The sequence below is a fragment of the Cannabis sativa genome, chromosome 4 (genome assembly GCF_029168945.1).
Source record: "Cannabis sativa cultivar Pink pepper isolate KNU-18-1 chromosome 4, ASM2916894v1, whole genome shotgun sequence".
Lineage (NCBI taxonomy): Eukaryota > Viridiplantae > Streptophyta > Magnoliopsida > Rosales > Cannabaceae > Cannabis > Cannabis sativa.
This window is the reverse complement of record NC_083604.1, coordinates 4,803,318-4,827,793: the sequence shown is the minus strand read 5'-3', so window position 1 is coordinate 4,827,793 and position 24,476 is coordinate 4,803,318. Positions and strand designations below refer to the sequence as shown.

At 35.4% G+C, this 24,476-nt stretch overlaps 3 protein-coding genes across 3 annotated transcripts; 1 reads left to right on the top strand and 2 right to left on the bottom strand.

The window, feature by feature from the left end:
- Window positions 1–2,407: 2,407 nt before the first annotated feature.
- On the top strand, window positions 2,408–3,536 carry LOC115714582 (uncharacterized). The gene is made up of 2 exons (XM_030643323.2): window positions 2,408–2,789; window positions 2,912–3,536. Exons 1-2 carry the CDS (start codon window positions 2,578–2,580, stop codon window positions 3,393–3,395), a joined length of 696 nt encoding a protein of 231 aa, XP_030499183.2. The 5' UTR covers window positions 2,408–2,577; the 3' UTR covers window positions 3,396–3,536.
- Window positions 3,537–4,525: 989 nt separating this feature from the next.
- On the bottom strand, window positions 4,526–14,929 carry LOC115715031 (alpha-glucan water dikinase, chloroplastic). The gene is made up of 34 exons (XM_030643814.2): window positions 14,467–14,929; window positions 13,793–14,065; window positions 13,451–13,492; window positions 13,181–13,290; window positions 13,008–13,086; window positions 12,819–12,910; window positions 12,398–12,551; window positions 11,931–12,152; window positions 11,477–11,806; window positions 11,270–11,380; window positions 11,060–11,149; window positions 10,812–10,952; window positions 10,592–10,680; window positions 10,355–10,489; window positions 9,989–10,151; window positions 9,794–9,883; window positions 9,533–9,718; window positions 9,102–9,164; window positions 8,960–9,022; window positions 8,815–8,874; window positions 8,579–8,731; window positions 8,406–8,489; window positions 8,038–8,214; window positions 7,841–7,947; window positions 7,403–7,616; window positions 7,218–7,321; window positions 6,966–7,092; window positions 6,743–6,868; window positions 6,363–6,473; window positions 5,902–6,000; window positions 5,424–5,597; window positions 5,252–5,344; window positions 4,987–5,102; window positions 4,526–4,896 (listed from the first exon to the last, which is right to left on the bottom strand). Exons 2-34 carry the CDS (start codon window positions 14,042–14,044, stop codon window positions 4,692–4,694), a joined length of 4,362 nt encoding a protein of 1,453 aa, XP_030499674.2. The 5' UTR covers window positions 14,045–14,065; window positions 14,467–14,929; the 3' UTR covers window positions 4,526–4,691.
- A 7,152-nt stretch (window positions 14,930–22,081) lies between these two features.
- On the bottom strand, window positions 22,082–23,948 carry LOC115713094 (uncharacterized). Its single transcript, XM_061113187.1, has 2 exons — window positions 23,253–23,948; window positions 22,082–23,009 (listed from the first exon to the last, which is right to left on the bottom strand). Exons 1-2 carry the CDS (start codon window positions 23,910–23,912, stop codon window positions 22,083–22,085), a joined length of 1,587 nt encoding a protein of 528 aa, XP_060969170.1. The 5' UTR covers window positions 23,913–23,948; the 3' UTR covers window position 22,082.
- Window positions 23,949–24,476: the final 528 nt, after the last annotated feature.

Below are 24,476 nucleotides of genomic sequence, written 5' to 3'. Positions count from 1 at the left end.
GTAAGGTGTCAAGTGCCAAGTATCTAAGAGGTAGTCCTTTCTTGAATTGTTTCTTTAAGAACTTCGATTCTGGATTCTAGAAGAATGTTATGAAAACTAAAAAAATTCTTAAGCAAGGTGCATGCAAGCTTATTTTGGATGGGCAAAAGACGAAAATCTGGGATGACCCGTGGGTTATACATGACCAAGATTTCTATCCTCAACCTAATAATCTTCGGTCTGAGGGTTTGGAGAAAGTTACGAATTTACTTTTAGGCAATGGGAATTGGGACATCTCTAAACTTTACACTCTTTTTGACACGGAAACAACCAATAACAACATTAAAGGTGGTAGACCCTGTGGTCAGGGTAGAGATAAGTGAATATGGATTAAAGAGCCAAATGGTTTGTTCTCCACTAAATCTGCCTATCTTGTTCAAGCTTTGGATCGTGCCCCATTGTGTAATGTTGCTCCCGCTTTGTGGAACAAACTTTAGAATCCTAAAATTTTGAAGCGTCACAAGGTCCTTTGGGTGAGCATTCTCTCAAATTCTCTGCCTATCCGTTCCTTTCTCACTAGAAGAATGCATATTGAGGAGGTTTCCTGTCCTCTTTGTGGGGAGAGAGAAGAAACGATAGAGCATCTTTTCCTCTATTGTAACTTTGCTTTTCACCTTTGGAGGTCATCCCCTGGAGAGTTATACAGTTATGGATTCTAGAGCTCGTGTTTGGGATTGGGTTAAATTTCTTTGGAGTCTGAAGTCTAAAGGGGTCGATGTTTAGGAGTTGTTCCTTATGCTTCGATTGTGGTGGATACGATCTGGAGGGCCTGCAACGTTAAGGTACACTATAATTCTCTGAGTAACATTAAATATTGTATTGACCCTATCTCTATTTGTTACGCAGATTATGGTCCTTGTTTGTTTCCTTCGTCGAAGGTTGTTGAGGCTCCTATTTGGTCCTCTCCTCCTCTTGAAGATTGGGTCAAAATCAATTTTTATGTCAAAATTAGTTGCGGTTCAATGTGCGTGGCGGCTTTGGCTAGGGACCACATAGAGTCTGTTTTGTGGGTGGCTACTAACATGCTCAACTTCTCTGACTCTCTCATTGGAGAAGTTACGACCTGTCTGTTAGGTATGGAGACTGCGGTCTTATTGAAACACCCTTTTATGTTGATTAAAAATGACTCTGAGACGATTGTCAAGACGTTGAAGGGAACTTGTTCCAGTTAAGGTATTGGTAACTATGTGCTTCCATGTAAATATCTCTCTAATCTTTCGTTAAGTTGTAATTTTTTTTTATTATTTTCAAAAATTATAATTTTGCGGTCTATAATGTAGCTAAATAGGCTTTTGCTATAAAATTTTACTAATATAGTTAAGCTTTTTTTTTTCATACTAGACATTATCTCATGACCGTGAAGTCTAAATCTATTTAATTTTAATCTATAAATACTTTTTGTTCCAAAAAAAAAAAAAAATACATAAATATTTGTATAAGCATCTTAATTAATTTTGTGAAATAAAGTTGGTTTAGACTTAGTGGCATTGATAGGTTTTCACCACTACTTGTTGTCTCTTACGAATGTTAAATATAATATAATGTAAATTTGTTATTTTATTTTACAAATGTTGTAAAAGGAGAGGAGATAGCATCTTTATGTCTTATTTTCACATATTTCAATGTCCTCAACCAATAAAAATAAGACAATTCAAGTATATATTATATTTATTGGGATATGATTTTGTTCCGTTATTGTACTTTCACGGATTGTAATTCGTGATGTATGACAGCCGTCAGATAAGGGAGTTATTTGATCTAACGGCTGAGAATGATCTAGGGGCAATTAGGGTTAAAAAGTAGAAACGTATCCTGACACTCATTTAATGTACCCTGAGACCTATCTAATGTACCACGGAATACATTCACTGAAAGTACATCACGGGACAAAATCATCTCCCTATATTTATTATTACTACTATTATTATTTTACACACTTTAATCACCATTTATTTAATTATTAAAATGTTACATAAAATTAGTAATTGTATTTGGAATATATGAACAATATTTTATTTTTATTTTTTATAGTTTTATTTAATTTTAAAATAAATTTTTAAATAATAATATTAGGTGTACCAATATAAATAAGTCATGTGTTTAAGAGTATACACATAAGCAGTTTATAGTGACAGTTAACCGAATAACACTTAAAATTTGTTATTAGTGAATAACACTTAAAATTTGTTATTAGTGAAGAGTTTTTATCGCTAAAATTTAAACTTAACAACTAAATGCACAAAAAACAATAATTGAAAAAATTTAGCCACAAAAAAAAACTGTAAATAAATAAATAATTGTATCTATATCTATATCAAACAATTAAAAAAACAACTGATATAGTAAGATTAGTTTGGGTGGAACACCCACAAAGGAAACATAATTATAAAAATTAAAATGAGAGTAGCACTACTGTTAGCTTTTCCTGCTTATATAAGCCATATTAGGATCCCAATTCCCAAAACAAATTAGTCAAAACCTCCAACTACTCAAGAAGAAGAAATTAAGACCAATAGTTATAATACTTAATTAATTACTATGATGATGTACTACTTAGTTGTTGTGACAGTAGTTTACCTCAGCATAATTGATAAGCTTAGTGGTCGATCAATTGAGTTGCCACAGTACAAAATTGTCTATTCTGAATCAGATTTTGAGGTCAGACTCTACCCAGAATGTTCATGGATGTCAGCTTTAGTTACACTACCAACTAATTCATTCCAAAACTCAACCAAACAAGGCTTTCACAGGTAATTACTTTTTTTAATTTTATTTTAATCCCAAAGCCTCAATTAATTGAATAAATGTTATGTTTGGTGTGATTTTATATAATTTTATTAATTGGGTTAAATGATTCTATATTTCTAATCAGGTTGTATCAGTACATACATGGAGCTAATCTTAACTCAACCAAAATTCCAATAAGTGCTCCTATCTTAACAACTATTATTATTAATAATAATAATTCATCAGTACAAGGGTTGGACTATTATGTAAGGCTTTATTTATCTACTAAATATGATAAAGCAACTCCAAAGCCCTTACAAGATCTGAATCTGAAGCTTAATAAGTGGAAAAGTCATTGCATAGCCATAAGAAAGTTTTCTGGGTTTGCTGAGGATGATAACATTGATAAAGAAGTTGAATCACTTAAGAACAGCCTTAATAAATCTCATCAAGTACTGACCATGGTGGATAATAAGAATAGTAGTAGTAGTGGTAGTAATTCCTACACCATTGCTCAGTACAATTCTTCTCACCATCATAGTGGAATTACTGGTAGATTGAATGAAGTTTGGATTAATGTTGTTTCAGGTTTTACTGCTCAAGGATGCCCTTTTTATCAAGAGGAATAAATGTACTTGCTTTTATTAGCCTTGCTATTATTGACTATGTTAATTAGGTAAATAAATGGAGTAAGGAAAGTGTTTTAGTAATGCCTATGAGTAATTGATAATTTTACTGTTGGAGTCTAAGAAAGATTTTTATAAGTATAAGAATTGGATGTCTTTTTTATTTCTTGTGTTACCATTAAACTAATTAGTTTTATTTTTATATGTAAAATATGAAATAAATGAATTTGTTAAGCATTTCAATTTTAAGTTAAACATGATAAGCTTTTTTCTTTTTCTTTTTTTTTTTAAAAGCAATTTTAAATTTAACATGCTAAGCTTTGATTTAGGACTAACAAAATAAAATTACAAGTTAAAATGATATTACACTTAGTAGTTATTAAGTCTTAAAGGAATGATAGAATTTTAATAATTAGATAAATGATATGTTTAGTGTAATTTTATATAAAGAAAAACATAATTGTATTAAGTGTACATATTTCGAGTTTGAGAATATAAAATAATTTTTTTTTTATTATTAAAAAAACATATAAAATGCCTCATTAAGAATTTTTTATTTTTTATTTTTGGTACACTTCGGACTTCGGAGGAGAGGAATTTAAACTTAGGACAAACTTTTTTTTCTTTTTTTTTCTTTTTGAAAATATAGGGCATTCCCTTTCTAAATAATGATAATCACCAACATTGATCTTTCTCAAATAATGTTCATTGAGTCATGTTAGCTAATTTTTCAGTCCATGTATTACAGTGAGTATATTTTCAACTAGGGGGAGTGATTTTAATCTTTACAATAAAATAAAAATATATCTTCTTTTTCCCTTCAATAGTAATAAGTCATTGATTGGTTAAGGTTGTAAATTCGATTTATAATGGTGACAGATCTTGATCTCTTCCTCTTTTGAGTCTGAAGCACCATACTTCTTCAGCAAAGCTCTTAATATCATTAGTAGTTCTTATGTATAAATTTCTTGATAAACCCAGCAGCTTTCGTATCTTTTGTGGTTTAGAAATAAACAAAAGAACAACAAAGATAGCAAAAAAAAGAGCAACAACATAAACATGTAATGCTTCAGGCAGTTTGCGTGGGGAACCAGATTTAGACTCCCATTTCCTGTTTAAGAAAATAGATGCCATTTTAAGTTAAAAAATATATATATTTACTATTTAAATATATTATTAATATTATTATTTTTCCTATTAAACAGTTAAAAATGTCCAATTTTATTCTTTTTATTTTTCTTCCTTTGACCATGGCTGAATGAAATGCCACATCAAAAGACTACTAACTACTGTTATAGATTACATTTGGGGTCTTGTTTGGACCACATAGAGCTTCCCATCTCTAATCACCCCTTCAATGTCTTGTGGAGTGCCATAGAGTTCCTCTATTGCATTTCCGGCACGAGCTATGCTTGAAAGAATTGAATGTTGGAATTTCTGATCAACCATTAGCGGATCAGTTGAGTAATCGAGCACCACTTTCTCTTCCTCATCCATAGGCACACTACGCAGGAAGTTTTGATCGTGTTAGCATGATTTTGTAACAGGAATTGAGGGAATGAAACTAATGTAGACACAGAGTTCAGGGAGTTACCTGTCATAAAGACCTGCACCAGCATAGCCTTCCAGATCTTCACCATTGGAATCAGATCTGAAGATTATCGACCGACTTATAAAGAGGCCAATAGGCTTGCTTGGATATCCCAACAACTGAAAAATTCCACATAAACAAAGTGTAAATGGTAAGCAATGAGTGATTCATTGTGAGAGCCATGACATTGTTTCTATTGATAGATGATGGTATGTATTGGCCTTCTTTTGGAGCTAGATTTCAATGATCAATGAAAGTAGATAAATACCTGAGGAGAATCCAGCGCGTTCTTCTTGCATATAAAACTCATAGCACGTCCAGGATAGGCTCCAACTAAGGTTTCTCCGAGTCCCTTAACAACCTATCCTAGTAAAGAGACCTAGATAAGTGTACTTGATTAAATAAAAGGAAATAGAGCATAATCAAAACGACATAAATACCTCAGCATATATCTCAGAGGAGTCTCCTGAAGATGGATTTGTTGTATGGATGACAAATGCATAGTCGGCATTTATAATTTCCTGGACAAGGACTGCCATGCAGAGATAATCGTGATCAAGTTTTATTTTTCTGGTGCTGAAGAATGCTCTCTCATTCCATTTTGAAGCCCACACCTGGATTATAATATATTAGAGGCAATACTATGACATGTTGTTCAGGAGAAGGAAAAAAAAAAGCTAATTTCTCATGTTGTTCATGGCTAACATTGAAATTCAAATTATCTTCTTATTTTTCTGATTCTCTCACCACAGCATTGCATTTGATAAAACGGCGAATAGAACATGATTAGGGAAAGAAAAAATGAATACAACAACAGGGCCGATCAATCTATATTTTCTACTCTCCAGCATTGATGGAAACTAAAACACTAATTGACTCAATAAGTTAGTACATCATGGCACAAAAAAGTAGACTTACCCTTTTTATAGCCATCCACGCTTGATTCCATCGCTGTTCACCTTCGTCACCAGGCCAAGGCATCCCTGAACTTAACATTGTCGTTTTCAGCTCTTGCACCTGAAAATAAACTTTCATATAAGCTAGTTTCCAGTAAAATTACTTTGTGGAATAGAAATTTTTCCACTTATAAAATCGAGAGATTGTTTTGTAGGTGGCTTCTTATCTAGCAACTTATAAAATCTGGATAAGCATTAAGCATACGATGATTTAATTAGAAATTAGAATTATGCAGGTTCTTGCATAATTGAAAAAATATAGTCTTCCTTATGTTTGTTTGCTCATCCAATCTTTGGTAGAATGCCACAGACACACCCAATACAAGACTCAGCAGAATGGTATTTACTATTGCCACAACCATGCTGTTGGACAAGTGATTGATTTAATATTAATTAATAGAGCTACCAGTCGAAAGAGCATACCAATTGGGGTGGTGCTTCAAGCTGTAAAACTGTCTCACGTATTTCCTTCAGCGCATCGAACTCTTCATTTTTCAACTTTTTCTTCAAAGATTCCAGCTTTCTAGCCACTTTCTGTAAATTAAAAATGCAGAACATTTCATTAACACTTACAATTACAAGCCATAGCCTAATAATTTTTGACCAATTAAGTGGCGACATCTTTATACCATTGTCCACAAATACCAATATTTATTCTTTTAAGGAAAATGAAACTAGAAGGAATAAAATAAGATTAAAGAGAAAAAAAAGGTGCATGGTCAATATCTTAAGCCAATAAGTTTAGCAATAATGCATCAAATAGTAGAAACATCAAGACAGGGGAGTTCTGAGGAGAGGAAGACCTTATTTGAATCAGCCGAGAGAACCTTCTCAAAACATCCGAATGGGAGGGCCACTGATGTAGGAATTCCAACCCAAGATGGAACTTTTCCTTTTAGATAAGAAATATTACGTGATTTGGCTCCAACCTAGGAGTCATAAAGAAATAAATGAGAAGGAAAAATTCCAACATATAAAAACATAACTTCTTAGATAAAAATCGAAAGTAAATGTTGCAAGGTTTACCATTTCGTTTGTGAATTCCTCAGATGATATGGCATATTTACCAAGAAACTTCTTTTTGACCAATTTCAGATTGGATGGAACATCTTTGACAGAGCTTGCATCAGTTAGCTCAACCTCCTTCACCTCACTTAAATTATTTAAGAAAAACAAGTAAAATTTTTATGAGTTCTTTTAATCCATCTATTAGTGCTTACTATAGGAAATTCAACTATAATTCAGAACAACAACATGAAAGGAAGAGAAAAAAAATACCTGTAAGTTACATCAGCAGATGTTGGTTTTACACGTAACAACTTCCCTTCTTTGGATTGTAGGTCAAGCAATATATTGGGATCAAAACATGTAGCAAAACAGACCTGCCAATAAAAGAGTTGGTCATTTTTATTGTCGTGTCATATGTAGGCGTAAAAAAGCAAACTCATTTGATAATTGTTTACCTTGCCATTTCTTGCTCGAACAGAAACATGAGATAGGACATCTGGCATATCAGGTGTCAGCACAGCAACAGTACCATCAGGAATTTCTTCCTCTCCTTTAACACTTTTCGCCACCAAAATGGTTGGCTGCTCGTAAGTTTTATTTTGAACAGAAAGCAACTGATCGACAACAACAACATATCCAACGACTTCAACTGGACTGATAACCTGCCAACTGTTCCAAAGCAGAAAATAATGGTGTAAGAAACTCATAATACAATGTAGTGGTACAAGCTACAATGCCACCTGACAGTTAAACCCCTTAATTTAAAGATGCAGTTTAAAAAAATAAAACCATATGAATTCAGTGCTTTGCTTTCATCTGGTTTTGATGAATAAAATTATTGTTTTTCCATCTTGAGTGTTTAACAGTATATTAGTCAGTAACAAATGATTTACCTTCCTAGATTAGCTGTCTTTCGAAGAACAGGGTCAAGTCTATTAAGAAGTGAAGATAACGAGGCAGCAGATCCAGCGCGAATAATTTCTTCAGTAAATATGTTTACCTGCAAAGAGAAATTATAAGGACGAAACTTGGGTAGTAACAAGACCACAGGACAATATCTCTTTGAATTTTAATGCAGATAGTATCTTACAGCCCATTCATCAACATTCAGAAGTGATCCAAGATACTCCGCAGATGGCTGCAAAATTTGATCATACCACTCTGCCTTGCTTGCAAGAGCAAGACGAGTTCTGTCAAGGACTGATTTTGCATAGAGTGCCCATTGATTATTTTGACTATTTAACAAGTTGGTAGCCTGATTCCATCCCTTCATAAACAATATAATGATAAAAAAAATTAAAAATAGAATAAAATTAGAGAAAACGAAATGGTTAAGCCTCCATCTAGTTGACAGACAAATGAATATAATCTCAAACTCTAAGATATTCGACAATGCATATGTTCAAAAAAACATTACTGTAAAACAAGAGTATAATGGGTACTATTATAGCTATTTACCTTCAAGCAGTATATTAAATCCTCATTATCATCTGATGAGAGTGCCAGGTTTTCTAGAACCATACTGATGAAGTACATTATTTTCTGCAGAATGCATAAATAAAAGCTGGTCAAGAAGATATAATTTAAGTGCAAAATATAAATCATGTAATGACCAAATTAACATTACAAACCTCAGGTCCTGCAGTATTTAGTTCTTCGTATCCCCTTTCAATGGCAGTCCTAACAGCAGAATCAAGAGCGATGTCCAAAAATAAAAGATCCTTCAGACGATTTTGAGACTTGGAAAGACATGGACGAAGCTCCTGACGAGCCTCTAACAAACCCTGCATCAGATTATTTAAAAGTTTAAAATTGAACCAGAGTATACAGAATTGGAGCAAAAGATCATTGTTAAAATTTTCCAAACCTCAAGAAGGGCTTCAACATTCTTGTCTTCGATATGTTCTAGGACAAATTGAAGCAAATCCTGGTTGAAATATTTGTCAGTTAGAACAATTCTCACATTTTTTTAACATGCAGAAGTCACAACAAAAAGAGTCAGCAAACATTACTGGAAATCCCGAAGGCAAGCCGTCTATTGGATTTATATGTACTCCAACCATGAAGCCTTGACCCTGAGGTGAAAAACATACTATCAAAAGGCTAACTATAGCAACCGAGCCTCTTTAGGAGGTCAAGCTAATTTCAAATTACCTCTGATTTGTAGCCCATGCAATTTGTAATAGCAGACTCAAGGTCTGCACCTGAATGCACGGCCTGTGAATAATAAGGATTTATCAACATCATCATACATTCAAGTTCAACACATTATACTTGACCAAAAATAAAAGCACGGGAAGGAAAGTTGCTGAATGGTATCAGCTAGCACTGAAGATCAACTGCATGGCCATTGTACCATAATTAAATTTATGTCTCTCATAATACATCAGCAGACTGGAGATAGAATCTTTTATAAAATGGTTCGTTGATGATCACTGCTTTGAAAAATAAGCAAGTGCCTTAAGTAATGACGCTAAGTAAGCTAACAAAAAATCAAAGACAAATCCTAGCTGATGAAGATGGTTCATTCTGAGAAAATAATAACCAATTAAAGAATTAGAACTTCAAAAACCTATGAAGCTAACCTTTAACGTTCTCATGTAGTTTCCTAGATCCCGCAGAAGACCGTCCTTCTGCTCTCTTTTGAAACTGGGTTCAGAATGAATTGCACGATCATAGCTAAGAAGACGCTCTTTTGTTATTCCATTATCATTCAATGTTTTCCAATAAACACTCATGTCAAAGTCACGTTCGATGTAATCAAGTAGAGCCTGCAATGAAAACAAGAGTCAATAAGTGCGAACTACTAGAGAATCATAGGTCTCATGAAATATTTATAGGCATACCTGACAGATAACAACATCATCAGGGCTAGTGTTATTATGCAACTTTTGATGCCATTCCTCCATCATTCCACCCTTACAATCATTGTTTCTCTGAAAATAACCAACAAACATTGTACAAAAAACAACAAATTAAGGTGTAAGTGGTTAGACTTCACTAGTAAAAAGGGATGAAGAAAAAAATGATATTATTTCCACCTGGATAACAAGAATCTCATCTCGAATTCGCTGTCCTACATCCCCTTCACCTCCACGACCAACCGTAGACATTATCATCCGCAGAAGTTCCCGGTACTCTGGGTGACTTGTATAAATATTTTGAAGAAGGTCTGTGAGTCTATCCTGTGCTTTACTGATCTCACTGCAGATCAAGACATATGACTTATAGCACAACCCACATATCAAAATTTGGGGAAACACAGTTCCCATACAGAATTAACAACACAGGAAGTAGAAATTAACAGATTTAGAGTTTCTAATTAATATTTAGTAATACATCATGCAAGACTCAGAAGCCCAACAATAAGTATGATAAGTAAAATCCAGAGCTAGTTATAGATGTACCGTGGTTTCACATTATAATTTTTATTCCAAATGAGCTGCCTTGTAGCCATAAACCTCATCCACACCAAAATAGCTGCAAGACCTAATTCACCAGAATCTTTGGCTTGTTCTGTCAAGTCTGCTGCAATATTAAATCTGAGAAAAAGAAAGAAATGAGGCAAATAAACAATGGACAGTAGACTTAATCAATTACATCAATGGTTCTAAGAGTAATTTAATTTTGAAGAAAGAACAGACCGATGCATGAAAGATTTTTGTGCCTCACTCTCCAACTCAGCTATCCTTTCCAACAAGGCCTTCGCAGTACCCTTGCCATCACCAGCATCCTTAATGTGTAAAATTCAGTCATCAAATTTGTAAATGTAATGATGGAGTAGAATACAGAGTAAAAAGGACATACATAAGTGAGTTTCAAGAAATACTAATATATAGACCAAATAATAGAACAATGAAAAACCTTCTTGACTCGCTTGGGTGCAGCAGCAAAGTTAATATAGAAATCTGATCCACTGTTCTTAATCCAATTCCCCGCAGACAGAATAACAAATGGCATTCCTCTAAAAGATTCATCTTCAATTTCTAGTTTTAAATACTGAACCTGTAGATTATATTGTGAATTTTCAGACTACTGGGCGCAGATGTTAAATCTAGTAGCCCTAGTTTTAACCAAGAAATATGAAGCAGGAAATATTTGTTTTGGAATACCTCAGTAGAAGAGTCAGAATAACTTAATGGTGTCTCGGCAGCCCCTTTTAGAGAAACAGACCCTGGTGGCAGCACTTCAGAAGGTGGTTCCTGAAAACATCAATTTAACTTAATTCTTTGATTTACACTAAATACAAACGTATGAAAAGATATAAACCAATAAATGTAGCAGAAATCACTGATCCCAAATTCAATACATTAGAATATTACCAACCACTCTCCAGCATTGCTTTTAGACAAAGCCCAGTGAAGGGTAACTGGCCCTTTGTAATCTGTAGCAATATGAATCTTTGTTTTGCCAGCAGGTTTGGTTACGAGTGCCTAAAAAGTACATCGAGATACAGGAGTTATAAGTTATACCAGTTCTTACAACTATGTTTTCAACAAACAGTAGAATCAAACACATAATTGTCTCACCAGAAGTTCCTTATCTTGAAGCTTGAACATGATCCTATTCAGAACAGGACCATCCTGTTCTTCCTTTTCCTTAACGAAAAGCTCAACTGCTGACAAGGATTTGGGTTCGGTAGAAAAACTTAGTTCAATGTGTTTAGCTACATGTTTGTTTAGAATGTGCACCAAGTCTCTCTTCTTGCGCTGTATCCGACCAATTCTATAATTCTTTTTACTTTGCTTGGCAACCTTAGTTTGTATCTCTCCTTTGGTGATCTTCTTTCGTATCTCTTCAAGTGAGGTACCTTTCTCTAATTCCTTTTGTAAATCTTTCCTTGCTTCCTCAAATTCCCTCTATAAAAGAAACATCACATTTATCACAATAAAGTACAAATATTAATAGTGGGTACACCATATGCATATCTCAATTAAGAATTTAGAATTTCAAAGAAAAAGATCTTGGGAATATGGAATTTACAAGTTGTTCATCTTTGGAGTAGTTGGGTTTCCCTGCTTTCTCCCAGCGTATAAAAGACTGAACTTGGATGAGATCATCAGGAATTTCTTGAGAACCAGAATGAGATGACTCCTTTACATCACTAACATCATTTTTCTTTGTCAGTCTTGCTCTAATGTCTTGTACAGAAGTGCCCCTGGCCACTTCCTCTAATAACTCACTTCGAGCTGCTTCGTACTCCTCCTATGTCATTAATCAAATGCACCACTTAATCAGTACTGTAACTCATTTTCTTGAAAACATTAAGGGGACTCCAACTCAAGCTATAAATATCCAATTACAGAGAGGATGAATGAACAGATTAAATCAGACATAATTGGTAAAAAGTTTATAGGCAAAGAGCAATCCACAGTCATTCCTCTTCCTCCCCTGAATAAGAAATGAAATAAGAAAAAGAGATACTTTGGACATGAGCACATATGAAATACCTTCTCTTTCTCTGGTGTGTACATTTGTTTACCCTTTCTCTCCCACCTTAGATATGCTTGAATCTGTACAAGATCTTCAGGAACTGAAACATTTGAAATTGATTTTGATTTCGTTGGTAACTTAATAAGGAAGTTGCCGCCATTATTTTTAAACCTGTGAATAATAGAAAAGGAGAAAGAAATTTTCCATTCAGTATTCTTTTTTTCTTCTTTCATTCAGAATGGACTGTGTCATTATTATGATAGACATAGGGTAATGAAAGGATCTTTTACATCCAAATAAGCTAATTCTTTAACCAAATGACATGTTAAGCACAACACATAGACTGTAAGCCAAAATTAGAAAGAGATGACCCAAACACACCATTTAGCCTACTTAACATAACTACATGTTATAAAAGATAAATTAGTCATATCTCACCATTTATTTCGCTTTTCATCGACTATCAGAAACTCTATTGCTTGTATCGTGGGATCATCAATCTCAATTTTCAGAAGGGAATTGGAGCCAGACTGGACAGAAAAATGAACCAACATTAATTAGAACTCTGAAGAGTTTGTGTTAAAAATAAGCCATTTTTGAAACAAATCATATGCTGGTTAACTGTACTTTGGAAAATGGACTTCTAAGAGCTTTGTTCTTGTATACTTTGGTTCCTTCTGGCTGTCGAGAAGGAAGTACCCACTTTCTGAAAATAGTAAAAAATGGCCAAACTAAATAAAAAAATCTGAAATTCCCAAGGTTAAAATTGCCTATTAAAAGCCATCTAAAGCTGAACTTACTCTTTTTTATCTTGAATTGCCCCCCAGTGAAGAAGCAAAGAGTCACTACTATACGAGACTTGAATGTTTACTTGAGCTGGAGACCCTTGAGTGGAGGCACTAACAACCACCTGCTCGTATAGAAGAAAAAAAACACAAAAATACTTGTGTTAGCATGGTGTCTGGATCAAATTCAGAAGAAACTCCATTAAACAACTCACTCAAGAAGGCCTTATCATCCAAATGTGCCCAGAATAAGCACCGAGTAACTAAAACTTACAATATATGTACCTGCAATTCAGTGTTTCCATCGAGGTTGAATGTTTCTGCAAGCTGCTTAAAGGTAAATGATGGTCAAAACATAAACAGTACAGAAACCAATTCCTCAGACTATTAAAACAATACAAACATGTTAGACATAAATAAACTAGTTTAAGAAATGAAAATTAAACGCCACAGTTTCTAATCACTTACAAACAACCAATGCCACGGCCATAACAATAAATAATTTCCAAGACTTAAAATTCAACTACACTAGCTCACCAAATCAGTTCATCTTCTTATATCAACCAATAAAAAACTTCAGCCATTAATAACAAATCTGAGAATAAAGAAAAAAAAACATGCCACTACCTCAGAAGTTTGATCCGTAGCTAAGACAGCACGAGGGACAGTTGAACGCCGTGATCCCATGGCTAATTTTGATTTTCGAATGACCAAACTGTTCTCAGAAAAGTCCTTGGAAGATTGTGACTTCCGTGGACGAGTTGCGACCTGATTAAAGGAAGGAGTTTGAAACAAAGTGTTTGCGGGAATGCCAGACGAATTAAGCTTGCTTTGAACCAAACTTTGGTTCACCAAATTATGCCCAATGGAATTGCTCATATTCGTTTCCTCTCCTTGCTTCTGAAGAAACCAATTAAAAGAAAAGAATCGTTACCACAAATCAAGAAACGAGCACAAACACAGAATCTTTAATCACACGATTTTTGTTTTTATTTAATTCACAACATTTTCAACTAAATTATATATTTTGAAAAGACTTTTTTGAGATTCAAAAGTCATAATATATTTATATCAACTATTAAATGATAGAAAATAATAAAATCTAAACTTAAAACTATTTTAAAAATAACTCAATTTTTTAAATAAACTACGAAATAACACAATCTTCAAACTCCATTATCGATTTAGAAAAACCGACTCCATTCTTGAGCAATTTCGAGCTTAAATCATAACTGAAAAACAACACATACCAAAAAAACACGATTAAAGTGTAAAAGCAGATAGAAATTTTCCTCACTAACCTGTAATCGGAGCTGGAAATTAGATTGTATATAAAATCAGATTCAATGAAAACGATAGAGAGAGAGAGAGCGAGAGAATCGATCAATGGCGAAAGAAGAGAAGAGAGCTTGAGTTTGCTCCGCTCTTCTTGATTGGTTGTCCAGTGTACGATTCTTCTTCGAGTTTACACAAGTGACATGGCGTTTTATCAGCAACAGTGTCCACGTGTATAGACTCTATTAGGCCACGTGTAGAAAAGCAAGGTCTGTAAATGAAAGTGGTCACGTGCGTCATGTTGGGAAGAGAGATATTTGGAGGTGTGAGGTCTGATATTAAATTTTTGTTTAGATTGATTGCCCCTCCTTTCTTACTAAATTTGCACCATTGACCCTTCCCTTTATGGAATATTTTGTAATTTCTTTACTTGATTTTTTTTCCCTATACACAAAAATATCGTCTGTTGATTTTTTCTTTACCAGAACCAGAATATGTGGTTCTCTATTTTCCTTTGCCTTTTCTTTTCTTTGTCCTCTCTTTATGGTGCAGGCAAAAAAAAAATATATATATATAAATATATCATACGTATATTTTTTTCTAAAAAACCAAAGAATTTTTTTTAAATAAATAAATAGATATATTCAAATTTTAACATCAAAATTCCATGTCCAATTTAAGGAAAAATTTATGATCCAGAGTTTGAGCTCAAATATAAGGCTACTAATTGATCAGATGGCTCAGATTCATATTTACTACTCTTACTATTAATATACATGTAGGAGAATTTTTTTTTTCTTTTTTAAATAAAATAAAAGTTTATTTGCGAAAAATTTCATTTATTTTTTGATTTTATACATTAATTTTTTATTTTTTATTTTTTGGTGAAATTCTATTTAGTTTACATTTTTTTTATAATTTTAAAGTAAATTAGGCATCACTATTAAATATTCATTAAATTATTACTATATTAACTTTAAAATTTTACTTTTATAGAAGTATAAATATATATAATCGTCAGAATTAAACGGTAATATTTAATTAATTCTTTAAATAAAAAAAATAAACTTAAAAAAAATTTTACTAAAAAAATAGTAAATAAATTGTATAAAAATTAAAGTATAAAAAATTTCGTGGTCAATTACTCATAAAATATACATATTTACTTTATTTTATGAATAAAGATATTTTTCGCTTTTGTCTTCTTCTATATATATATATAGTTTAAGTAATTTACGTAAATAACAAATCTAGAGGGATCTCTTTGCATTTTGAACTCATTGATAGATCCAAGATTAGTCAGATTCTCATTCTAATATAATATATAATCAATAACTTCAATAAAAAGAATTAAGCTTTAATTATTAGATGATAGATCACATAGAAAATATATCTATCGTCCATTAATTAATTTAGAAAAGGTTCAAATCATCCACACTAATACTTACTAATATTTATATTGAAGAATAACTTATTTTTCATAAACTAATTAATATAATAATATTGTTTTATGATAATGACACTATCTATTCATGGAAAAGTATACAATAATAACTGAACATATATACCCTACTATATGAAAAAATAAATCAAAGGATCTCAATGTCTAAAATGAAAAATTAAAATCCAAGTAAATACTAATAATAAAAAACAATAAAAATTATAAATTTAATAATTATAAAAAACAAATAAATATCTTTAAAAGAAATTCTCGTTCGCACATTTTAAAAGGCATGTGATATAAAACAAGTGAAAGTAATAATCGACCACATACATATCCCCTACAACATAAATAATAATAATAATAATTGACCACATAAGATAAGAGTATTGCTGAATAATAATGAATGAAACTAGAAAACAAAGAACAGTTGTGGAAGTAAAGAAAACCAAAAAGTTATGAGAGATATGGTAAATATGTATATAGTTATTAAATATTAGTGGTGTGTCAAAGGGAAATTTGACAATATATGCTTAAAAATAAAGAGTACACTAAAATTATGCTAGCATTCTTTATATTATGAAAACTATACTTAAAACATTTATCCCTTACAATTTTACCCCTAAAACAAATAAAAAATACACATTGCCACCCCCGGAGCTAGTGTTCGGCCGACTTACTCAAAGGGAACTTGAAACCCAACCAAAGCTCTAAGAAAGTCATTCCTTTAAACAATAATGGGTATGTAATTTCTTTAGTAATTATTGTTTGATTTAGATGTATTTATGTTGAAAGTAATAGATCTACACATATCCGTGGTTTTTATGTACCCTTTTGACACCCTTTGTCAATGAAACACGAAATGCAGCAAGTCTGCGAGTTTACTGGTTTTTTTTTTTTTGCAATTTTAGCGATATGTTTCGACATGTTAGCGACATTTAGCGATTACTAGCTGGCAAGAGGTTAGGGATGACATTTAGCGACATGTGTCGACATGTCGCAACACACGTCGCGACACATAGAATTATTGTGTTATATTGTGGATATTTTTATTTTTCTCGACAAGTTCGCGACGTTTGTCGACATACTTTTTTTTTTAATTGGTTCGCGATAAGTAGCGATAGGTTCGCGATATCTTGCGACATATTGGTTTGTTATAATTTGTGGTCATTTTGGTTTGCAGATTCGAATGTGTTTGTAGTTGTACTATATGATGGGGCTTGGGCAGTTGAAGGTTTCAACTGGATTTTCAATAATCCCAAAAGTAAGATGTTAATGTTTGAGGTTGACACTACTTTAGAAAAGATGAATGATATTTTGTATGAAGAATTGGATATAGACCCTATTGTGTATGAACTGAAAATAGAGGTGTGTTATATGTACATGAAAGGCAATATGATACCGCCAGAAGTTTTAGTGAAAGATAGTCAAGTAAGATTGTTCTTAAGAATGAAGGCAAAAATGAGTGTGGAGAACTTGCTGCCACTGTTTGTGACTAAGGTTAAAAGGCATGCGCTTTTGGGGCCTACTCCGCCAACTGTCCTCCCAAGAAGTGTTGTTGGGAGTTTTGTCCCAGAAACAGATCCAGCCGTAGGGATGAATGAGCAGGCCCCTACTAATATAGAGGAGGATAATAGGGTTGACTATGGATTTGACCAGTTCAATGAGTTTGATGGTGCATTTTACAACAATGATCCTATAGTAGATTTGAACGAGGATGGTGATGCGGAGTTGGAAGTTCATGAACCTATAGAAGTACCTTCTTTAAGGTTAGAACTACCTCCACCATCTCCACCACGTCCAAGGGAGCAAAGGAAAGACCAAGAAAGAAGAACCCCTCGGAGTGAAAATCACGAAACACTGTGCACCGCATCGCCCGCCTGTGTCCTCCTCGTAGTACTGTACCATCTGATTTTGAAGTTTGTACAAAATTCAAACCTATTGTGTGGACAAGGGAAGACATAGAGGAAAATAATGTTTATACAACTTCTTTTACTGGTACACATTCAGGGGAAATATATGTTGGCAAGCTGTATACAAATAAGACTGAATTGAAAAATGTGGTTGGAAGGTTTGCATTGAAAATGAATTTTGAGTTCATGGTGAAGAAGTTTGGGACCAATGTTTTTTATGCAACTTGCAGGGGTTCAGATTGCAAATGGAGAGTGAGGGGGAGGAAGAGGGCACGTTGTGACATGTTTGAGGTTACTGTATTCCACAACGAACACACATGTAGCCTGGATTCTAGACATGCTGATAACCGTCAAGCAGCACCGTGGGTTGTTGGCCACCTCATTAAGAACAAGTTCAAATCAGATGGAACTAAGTACAAAGCTAAAGACATACAAAGGGATATGTTTCAGGAGTATGGGATCAAGATGAGCTATGAGAAGGCTTGGAGGTGCCGAGAGAAGGGACTTATGTATTCGAGGGGTACGCCAGCAGCAGCTTATAGTCGATTACACGGTTACTTTTACGTGCTGGAACAGAAGAATCCAGGTACTATTACAGACATTATCACAGAGGATAACAGGTTCAAGTACTGTTTCTGGTCACTGGTTGCTTGTAGGAGGGGATTTAAGTTTTGTCGTCCTGTGATTAGTATCGACGGCACGTTCTTGAAGACAAGGTTTGGGGGCACAATGCTAGTTGTTGTAGCGTACGATGCAAATAACCAACTGTTTCCGATTGCCTTTGCAATTGTTGACAGCGAGAATCATGACTCTTGGAAGTATTTCTTGCAGAAGTTAAAGGAAGCGATTGGGGAGGTTGAAAACTTAGTGTTTGTATCGGATAGGCATCAAAGCATTGAACATGCTGTCGAGGTTATTTTCCCCGAAGCATGCCACTGTGCATGCTACAAACATATTTCTATGAATGTCACCCACAAGTTCAAGACTGATGTATGTAACACGCAAATATGGTTGGCCGCTTACGCATGGTCGAAGAGGGAATGTGATAGATATTTGCAGGTGCTCCGACAGATGGATCCTCCCATCGCTGCTTATGTTGACAATATAGGATTAGAAAAATGGGCTCGTCCTTATTGTCTAGGAGACAGGTACAACATCATGACAAACAACGTTGCAGAAAGCCTTAACAACGTGACTGAAGAATTCCTGGCATATCCAATAACTACTCTAGTTGAGTTCATAAGGTTCACACTACAAAATTGGTTTGCTAACCGTCTGGAGAAGGCAAGTAAGTGTGTTACCCCTTTGGCAACTCATTTTGAGGAAGATTTGATAAAGCAACACGAGGATGGTAGACGTAGAAGTGTCCTACGTAACGGTGCACAATTGTTTAATGTTGGAAGAGGTGCTGACGGTTCTGACTTTGAAAAAGGTGGAGATGTGAACTTAGTTGAGAGAACATGCACTTGCGGCATGTTCCAATTGTTGAAAATTCCTTGTCCCCATGCATGTGCCGCAGCGCTTACTCAGAATGTCAGTGTCTACGCTCTGTCATCTCCCTATTACACAAAGGAGACGTGGAAGAATACTTACGATGCAATAATTAATGTTGTGGGCGAGGAGGATGAATGGGTGCTTCCAGAACACATGCAGAACATGAGAATCGGTGTACCAGTGGAGAAGAAACATGTAGGTCGTCCAAGAAAGAGCAATGCAGGAAGACTACGGACTAACCGATTTCCATCGAACGGTACCAAAGTCAAGGAACCACGCAAATGTTCAAACTGTGGCGCATTGGGACACAACAAAGCTACTTGCAAGGCCAGGGTTTGAGCAGCTTTTTCGTTTTTAAATTGCATGCATTATTATTATTATGGTTTATGACATGTTACTTGTATTTTTTTATGTATGACTATGTTTTATAGACATTATTTTCTGTGTATGTGGTTGTTTACTCTCACTATCTCAGATTTTTGTATATAATTGTGCATTTCACGACATTTTGCGATATGTAGCGACACTTTCACGACATGTTTGGAAATTTATTTTATTCTGGACAAGGTCCTGAAAATGCGACTTTCCACGACTACACTAGCGACATGTCGCGATATAGGAAGAACTTTTTTCAATTATGGAAAAATTTAAAAACTGCGACTTTTCACGATTACACTAGCGACATGGTGCGATGTAGGAAGAACTTTTATCAATTCTGGAAAAAATTAAAAAATAGCGACGTTTCACGATTAAGTTAGCGACATATAGCGACATTAATGTAACTTTTATTTATTCAGTGAAAAGTCGATATTTAGCGACGTTTAACGATTACATTTGCGACCTAAAGCGACATGTAGCCTTGCAATATTTGCATAGAGATCCAGGCTTCACCTGTTTACCATTTAAATAACCTAACTTGCAGCGACGGCAGCCTTCGGGGAACCCTGGTGGTGGAGCCGGCCATACACCTGTTTTGTTAAATTTTTTTTCAAGTTTTAGAAACCTCCACTCGTTCATAAGCCGTTAATCTTCAAAACGATTCATGTCGTCAAGCACTTTTTGCATTTGAGGCGTAATTTCCCCACAATCAGGCTCCTGCTTGATCTCTTCAGGAGTAAGAATCGGATATTTGCCCTTGTTTCTTCTAGTAGACATTGCTAAGAGAATTATCTTAAGAGGGAAAAAATTAAGAAAATATGTGTAACTTATGAGATAGACAATTGGCTTTTATAGAGAAAACTAGTAGTTGGGAAGGTGGGATAATAAATGTAAAAATTGAATTACACAATTGTACACATGTTTGTCATGCACAAAGCAATCTGGGCAATTTTCGCAACATGTCGCGACACAGAGCGACATGTTATCGACATAATCAAGTAGTTGGTTAGGCGGGATAATAAATGTCACATTAATTACCATTTAATGTGGAAACGTCTTTTGTACCGACGTTTCGCGACATAATTGCGACATGTTAACGACATCAACTGAAGAGTCAAAACATGATTGTACTATCGACATTTTAACGACATGTTCGCGGTGCTTTAGCGATATGAAACCAAACACTCTAAAACTAAAAATTTTCGACATTTAACGACATGTTAACGATTTTGTAGCGACATGTAAGTAAAGTTTTTAAATTGAACACTTTTCCATATATAAAAACTGTACAGTACTAAAAACAACTATCGTCTATAATACAAAAAATTTACAACCCTTTTAAATTATATTTCACCAAGTTAAGTTCTGATAAAACAAGTCTACACACCACCGATCTCTGAACATTCTCATGCTATCGTCTGTAATGTTGTCCAAGGACCGATTCAGCATGAGGTGTTCGATGTACTCAAGTGCATACACCCCGCAATCACCACTGAAAAATTAACAACAAACACATTTAGAGACTGAACTGCATTTAAAGAGTAATGGCAAATGAAATAATAATATACTATATTAACAAATACCTTGTTTTACGTTGGGGAACCACCTCACTTGGCATGCGTCTAGCATGCATTGATTTGAGTTGGCTACTGTCCCCTAAGTCCACATTCAGAATGTTGTTGTTGACTTGATCATAATAGCCAGTAGACCTCAGCAGATGTGGAAACAACTCAGTCCAAGATAGCATGATGGCATCAAACTGTGCGTCGGTGGTGCATGATAAATCATTATCGTACACCCGAATCTGCCACATATCAATATCTACCTCAACAGCAACCCAATGTTTTTGATGATCGAAGTACAGGACGAAGTATATGAAGTTCAAATCCTTCCAACATGGCATGTAACGGCTCTCCATACCCAGATAGTACTGGTTCACCGCATCTGGCCATTCGAACGTACTTCTGTCACCAGTCTGGCAGCTCCAAATGCCTATGAGGAATTGTGGAAGTGTTGTGTCCAGAATCACACCTGGCTGAGGGTACAACTCTGGAAAATGATGGCGTCTCCTCCTCATCAAGTGTGATATGGCATCTATGTGCTGCATAAAAAAAAAGAGAAGATTAAGTAATGTCGTAAATAAAGTCGTGAAACGTCGCGAACATTGTCGTTAGATAAATTTATCTAATGTCGCGACAATGTCGTGATAATGTCGCGACATGTCGTTAAACAGAACGTAAAAAAAGCGACCATGTCGCGAGAATGTCGTGACAATGTCGCGACATGTCGACAAATAAAACAGAAAGAAAAAACTTCTGTGTCAGCAACAATGTCGCGAAAATGTCGCGACATTGTCGCTAACACATCGACAATACAATAAAATGTTGCAAAAAAAATCAAAAATACTAATTAATGATTAAATACTTACATCATCGTGAAGCCACTCCGACCTAAGAAACAAAACTGTGAAGAACTTCACATCGCCAACACCGGTGTGCACATTCCTAGGTCGAGCATTGGGAATGTCTCCAATCAACCACCTCTTGAACGTACGAAGCAATCTACGGTCTGCTGGTCTCTCCGGGTCTACGTTCTCTGGAAGAACTCGCCTCTTTTTCTTTTCCGCAGTGTAGTCGTTCAAGTACGTTGGCGGCTTCCTCTTCCTCACAAATGGCACATTTTCTGGGGGTGCAGGTAGAAGTAGGACTTCGTCCTGTGATTGTGTATCCCCAATGGCCGTGATGATTGCTTCCAATGGAGTTGACGATGCCTCGTTATCATCTGCTTCCCAATCTTCTGGGAAGACATCTTCGTTATCACTCGCCTGTTGTTCCTCATTTTGCGGTGCAGGTGTGGGCTCTCCAGGTGTGGGGGCTCCTTTTACCATAGCCATCAACTCGTCCATCTTAGCCAGTAGAGTCTCCTTCAGATCTTTCTGACTCTCTGTGAAGGACCGCCTCATATTGAGATGGCTATTTACTAACCCCGTCTGTGCCAACATGACGGCTTCCTGCTGGGACTCAAGCTTCTCCAGCCGGGCCTCAATGCTATCCAACCTCTTTACAAGGTCAGTGTCCACAGTTGTACTGGTTGGAGCAGAAGGACCTGCTGAAGTAGATGGCTCGTGTACTTCAGGTGTCGGTGGTGGTGGAACTAAATTTGCCTTTGTCACGGCCTCGTTGATGGTCTTCGCTTGAGTTTCAAACACAGATTCCTGTGTACCATCAACGTCCACCGTTTGTTCTACGTCCATCTCAAAGCAAAGAGGGGCTCTACCCTCATTAATACTCTTGAAGTATGCCTCTTCACTGGGCCGGGGAAACAAGCACTTCTTCACCACCAACTGAAATAAAAAAGAAAACACAGAATAATTAAAAACTGTGAAAAGAAGTAAAAAATTATGATAATTGCAAAAAGCAGCACAATGTCGCTACATGTCGATAACATGTCGCGACATATGTCGCGATAAGCGATACATCAATTTCTTTTGCGACATCGCATAATGTCGCTAACATATCGCTAACAATGTCGCGAATGTTCATTTTCAATAAATTTAAATAAAATACAAAACAGTAAAGAAACATACCCGACTGTTGAATAACAGTGCAATGTCGGTTGCCTTGACATCTTGTTTCCGCTGGCCCTCCGGTGTTTTCCAGCTCAACATTCTGGGGAACTTGGTCCCGTTGCAGTGGGCATACTTCTTCCCCAACTTCTCAATTGCTTCGTATGCCCAGTACTGAAAGGCAGGTACATAGTCACTAACTGTGTACTTTGCCTCCTGAGCAATCTTCTTCCCCTTCTTCTTGTCAACATTATCCTTGTAATGTTGCATATTCTTTCCTAATGTCTCCATCAGCTTACGAAAAGCGCGCTCGCCCCACGGATACTTAAAGAAGAAGTCGAGATCGTTAACAAACTTCAACATCTCAGGCCAAACTTGGACATTGCCCTCCTTTGATACTAATACACCTTCAATGAAAGCGATCAGTCCAAGCTTGTAGGCATCATCTTTATCTTCGCACCTCTCAAGTTGGAGCATAAGGGAGTCCAACTGAACAGAACTCTTCCCTTCAAAATAAGTCCGAACTAGATGGTCGTTGGACTTGGCGTGTATTTCCTCGCCTGTAGGGGCACTACCCATAGGTAAGCCAGTAATGAGTCCAAACTCTATCCGTCCGAATCTCATGTCATTTCTCCCTACATGAAACCAAACCTCATCCTCCTTTTCTGTGTCCACTTTCATTTTTCGTAAGAGGAGGCTGTGGACCAACGCGCCGGAGAAAGTTAACTCTCCAGCTTCCCAAAAGTGTCCAAAAGGACTAGCCTTCACTGTCTCAACCAAATCCATCTCAGTAAACTTGGCCTTGATATATCTGAACCTATCTGTACCCCGATAGGTAAGACGTCCCGTGAAATGAGAGGTAATTGGAAGTTTAAGTTCAGGAGCCATCTGCAAAATTGTCAACAAATTTGTTAGAAGTATGTCGCGAAACATGTCGATGTATGTCGCTATACATCGCTAAACATAATCCTGATCAAATCGCCAAATACGTCGCTAATATATCGCTAATGAATCGCTAAACACAAAAAGAGGATGCAAAACTAGTCCTATGTATAACTGTTATATATCGCTAATATATCGCAAACATGTCGCCAAACACACATACAAGTCGATAAAAATCATGAAACCTAAGTACTAAATGCAATATCGCTAATTATGTCGCTAGTATGTCGACAACACGTCGTGAAAACCACAATTAACAGAAAATCCCCAACTTTTCTAGACGATATCGCGTTATGTCGTGAA

Coding starts and splice junctions, on each gene's coding strand:
- LOC115714582 (XM_030643323.2), top strand. CDS start 2,578: ATGATGATGTACTACTTAGTTGTTGTGACAGTAGTTTACCTCAGCATA. Junction 2,790..2,911: donor ACCAAACAAGGCTTTCACAG/GTAATTACTTTT, acceptor ATTTCTAATCAG/GTTGTATCAGTACATACATG.
- LOC115715031 (XM_030643814.2), bottom strand. CDS start 14,044: ATGAGCAATTCCATTGGGCATAATTTGGTGAACCAAAGTTTGGTTCAA. Junction 11,150..11,269: donor GCAATGCTGGAGAGTGGTTG/GTAATATTCTAA, acceptor TGATGTTTTCAG/GAACCACCTTCTGAAGTGCT. Junction 10,681..10,811: donor CACCCAAGCGAGTCAAGAAG/GTTTTTCATTGT, acceptor TTACACATTAAG/GATGCTGGTGATGGCAAGGG.
- LOC115713094 (XM_061113187.1), bottom strand. CDS start 23,912: ATGAAAGTGGACACAGAAAAGGAGGATGAGGTTTGGTTTCATGTAGGG. Junction 23,010..23,252: donor CACTGTTATTCAACAGTCGG/GTATGTTTCTTT, acceptor TTTTTATTTCAG/TTGGTGGTGAAGAAGTGCTT.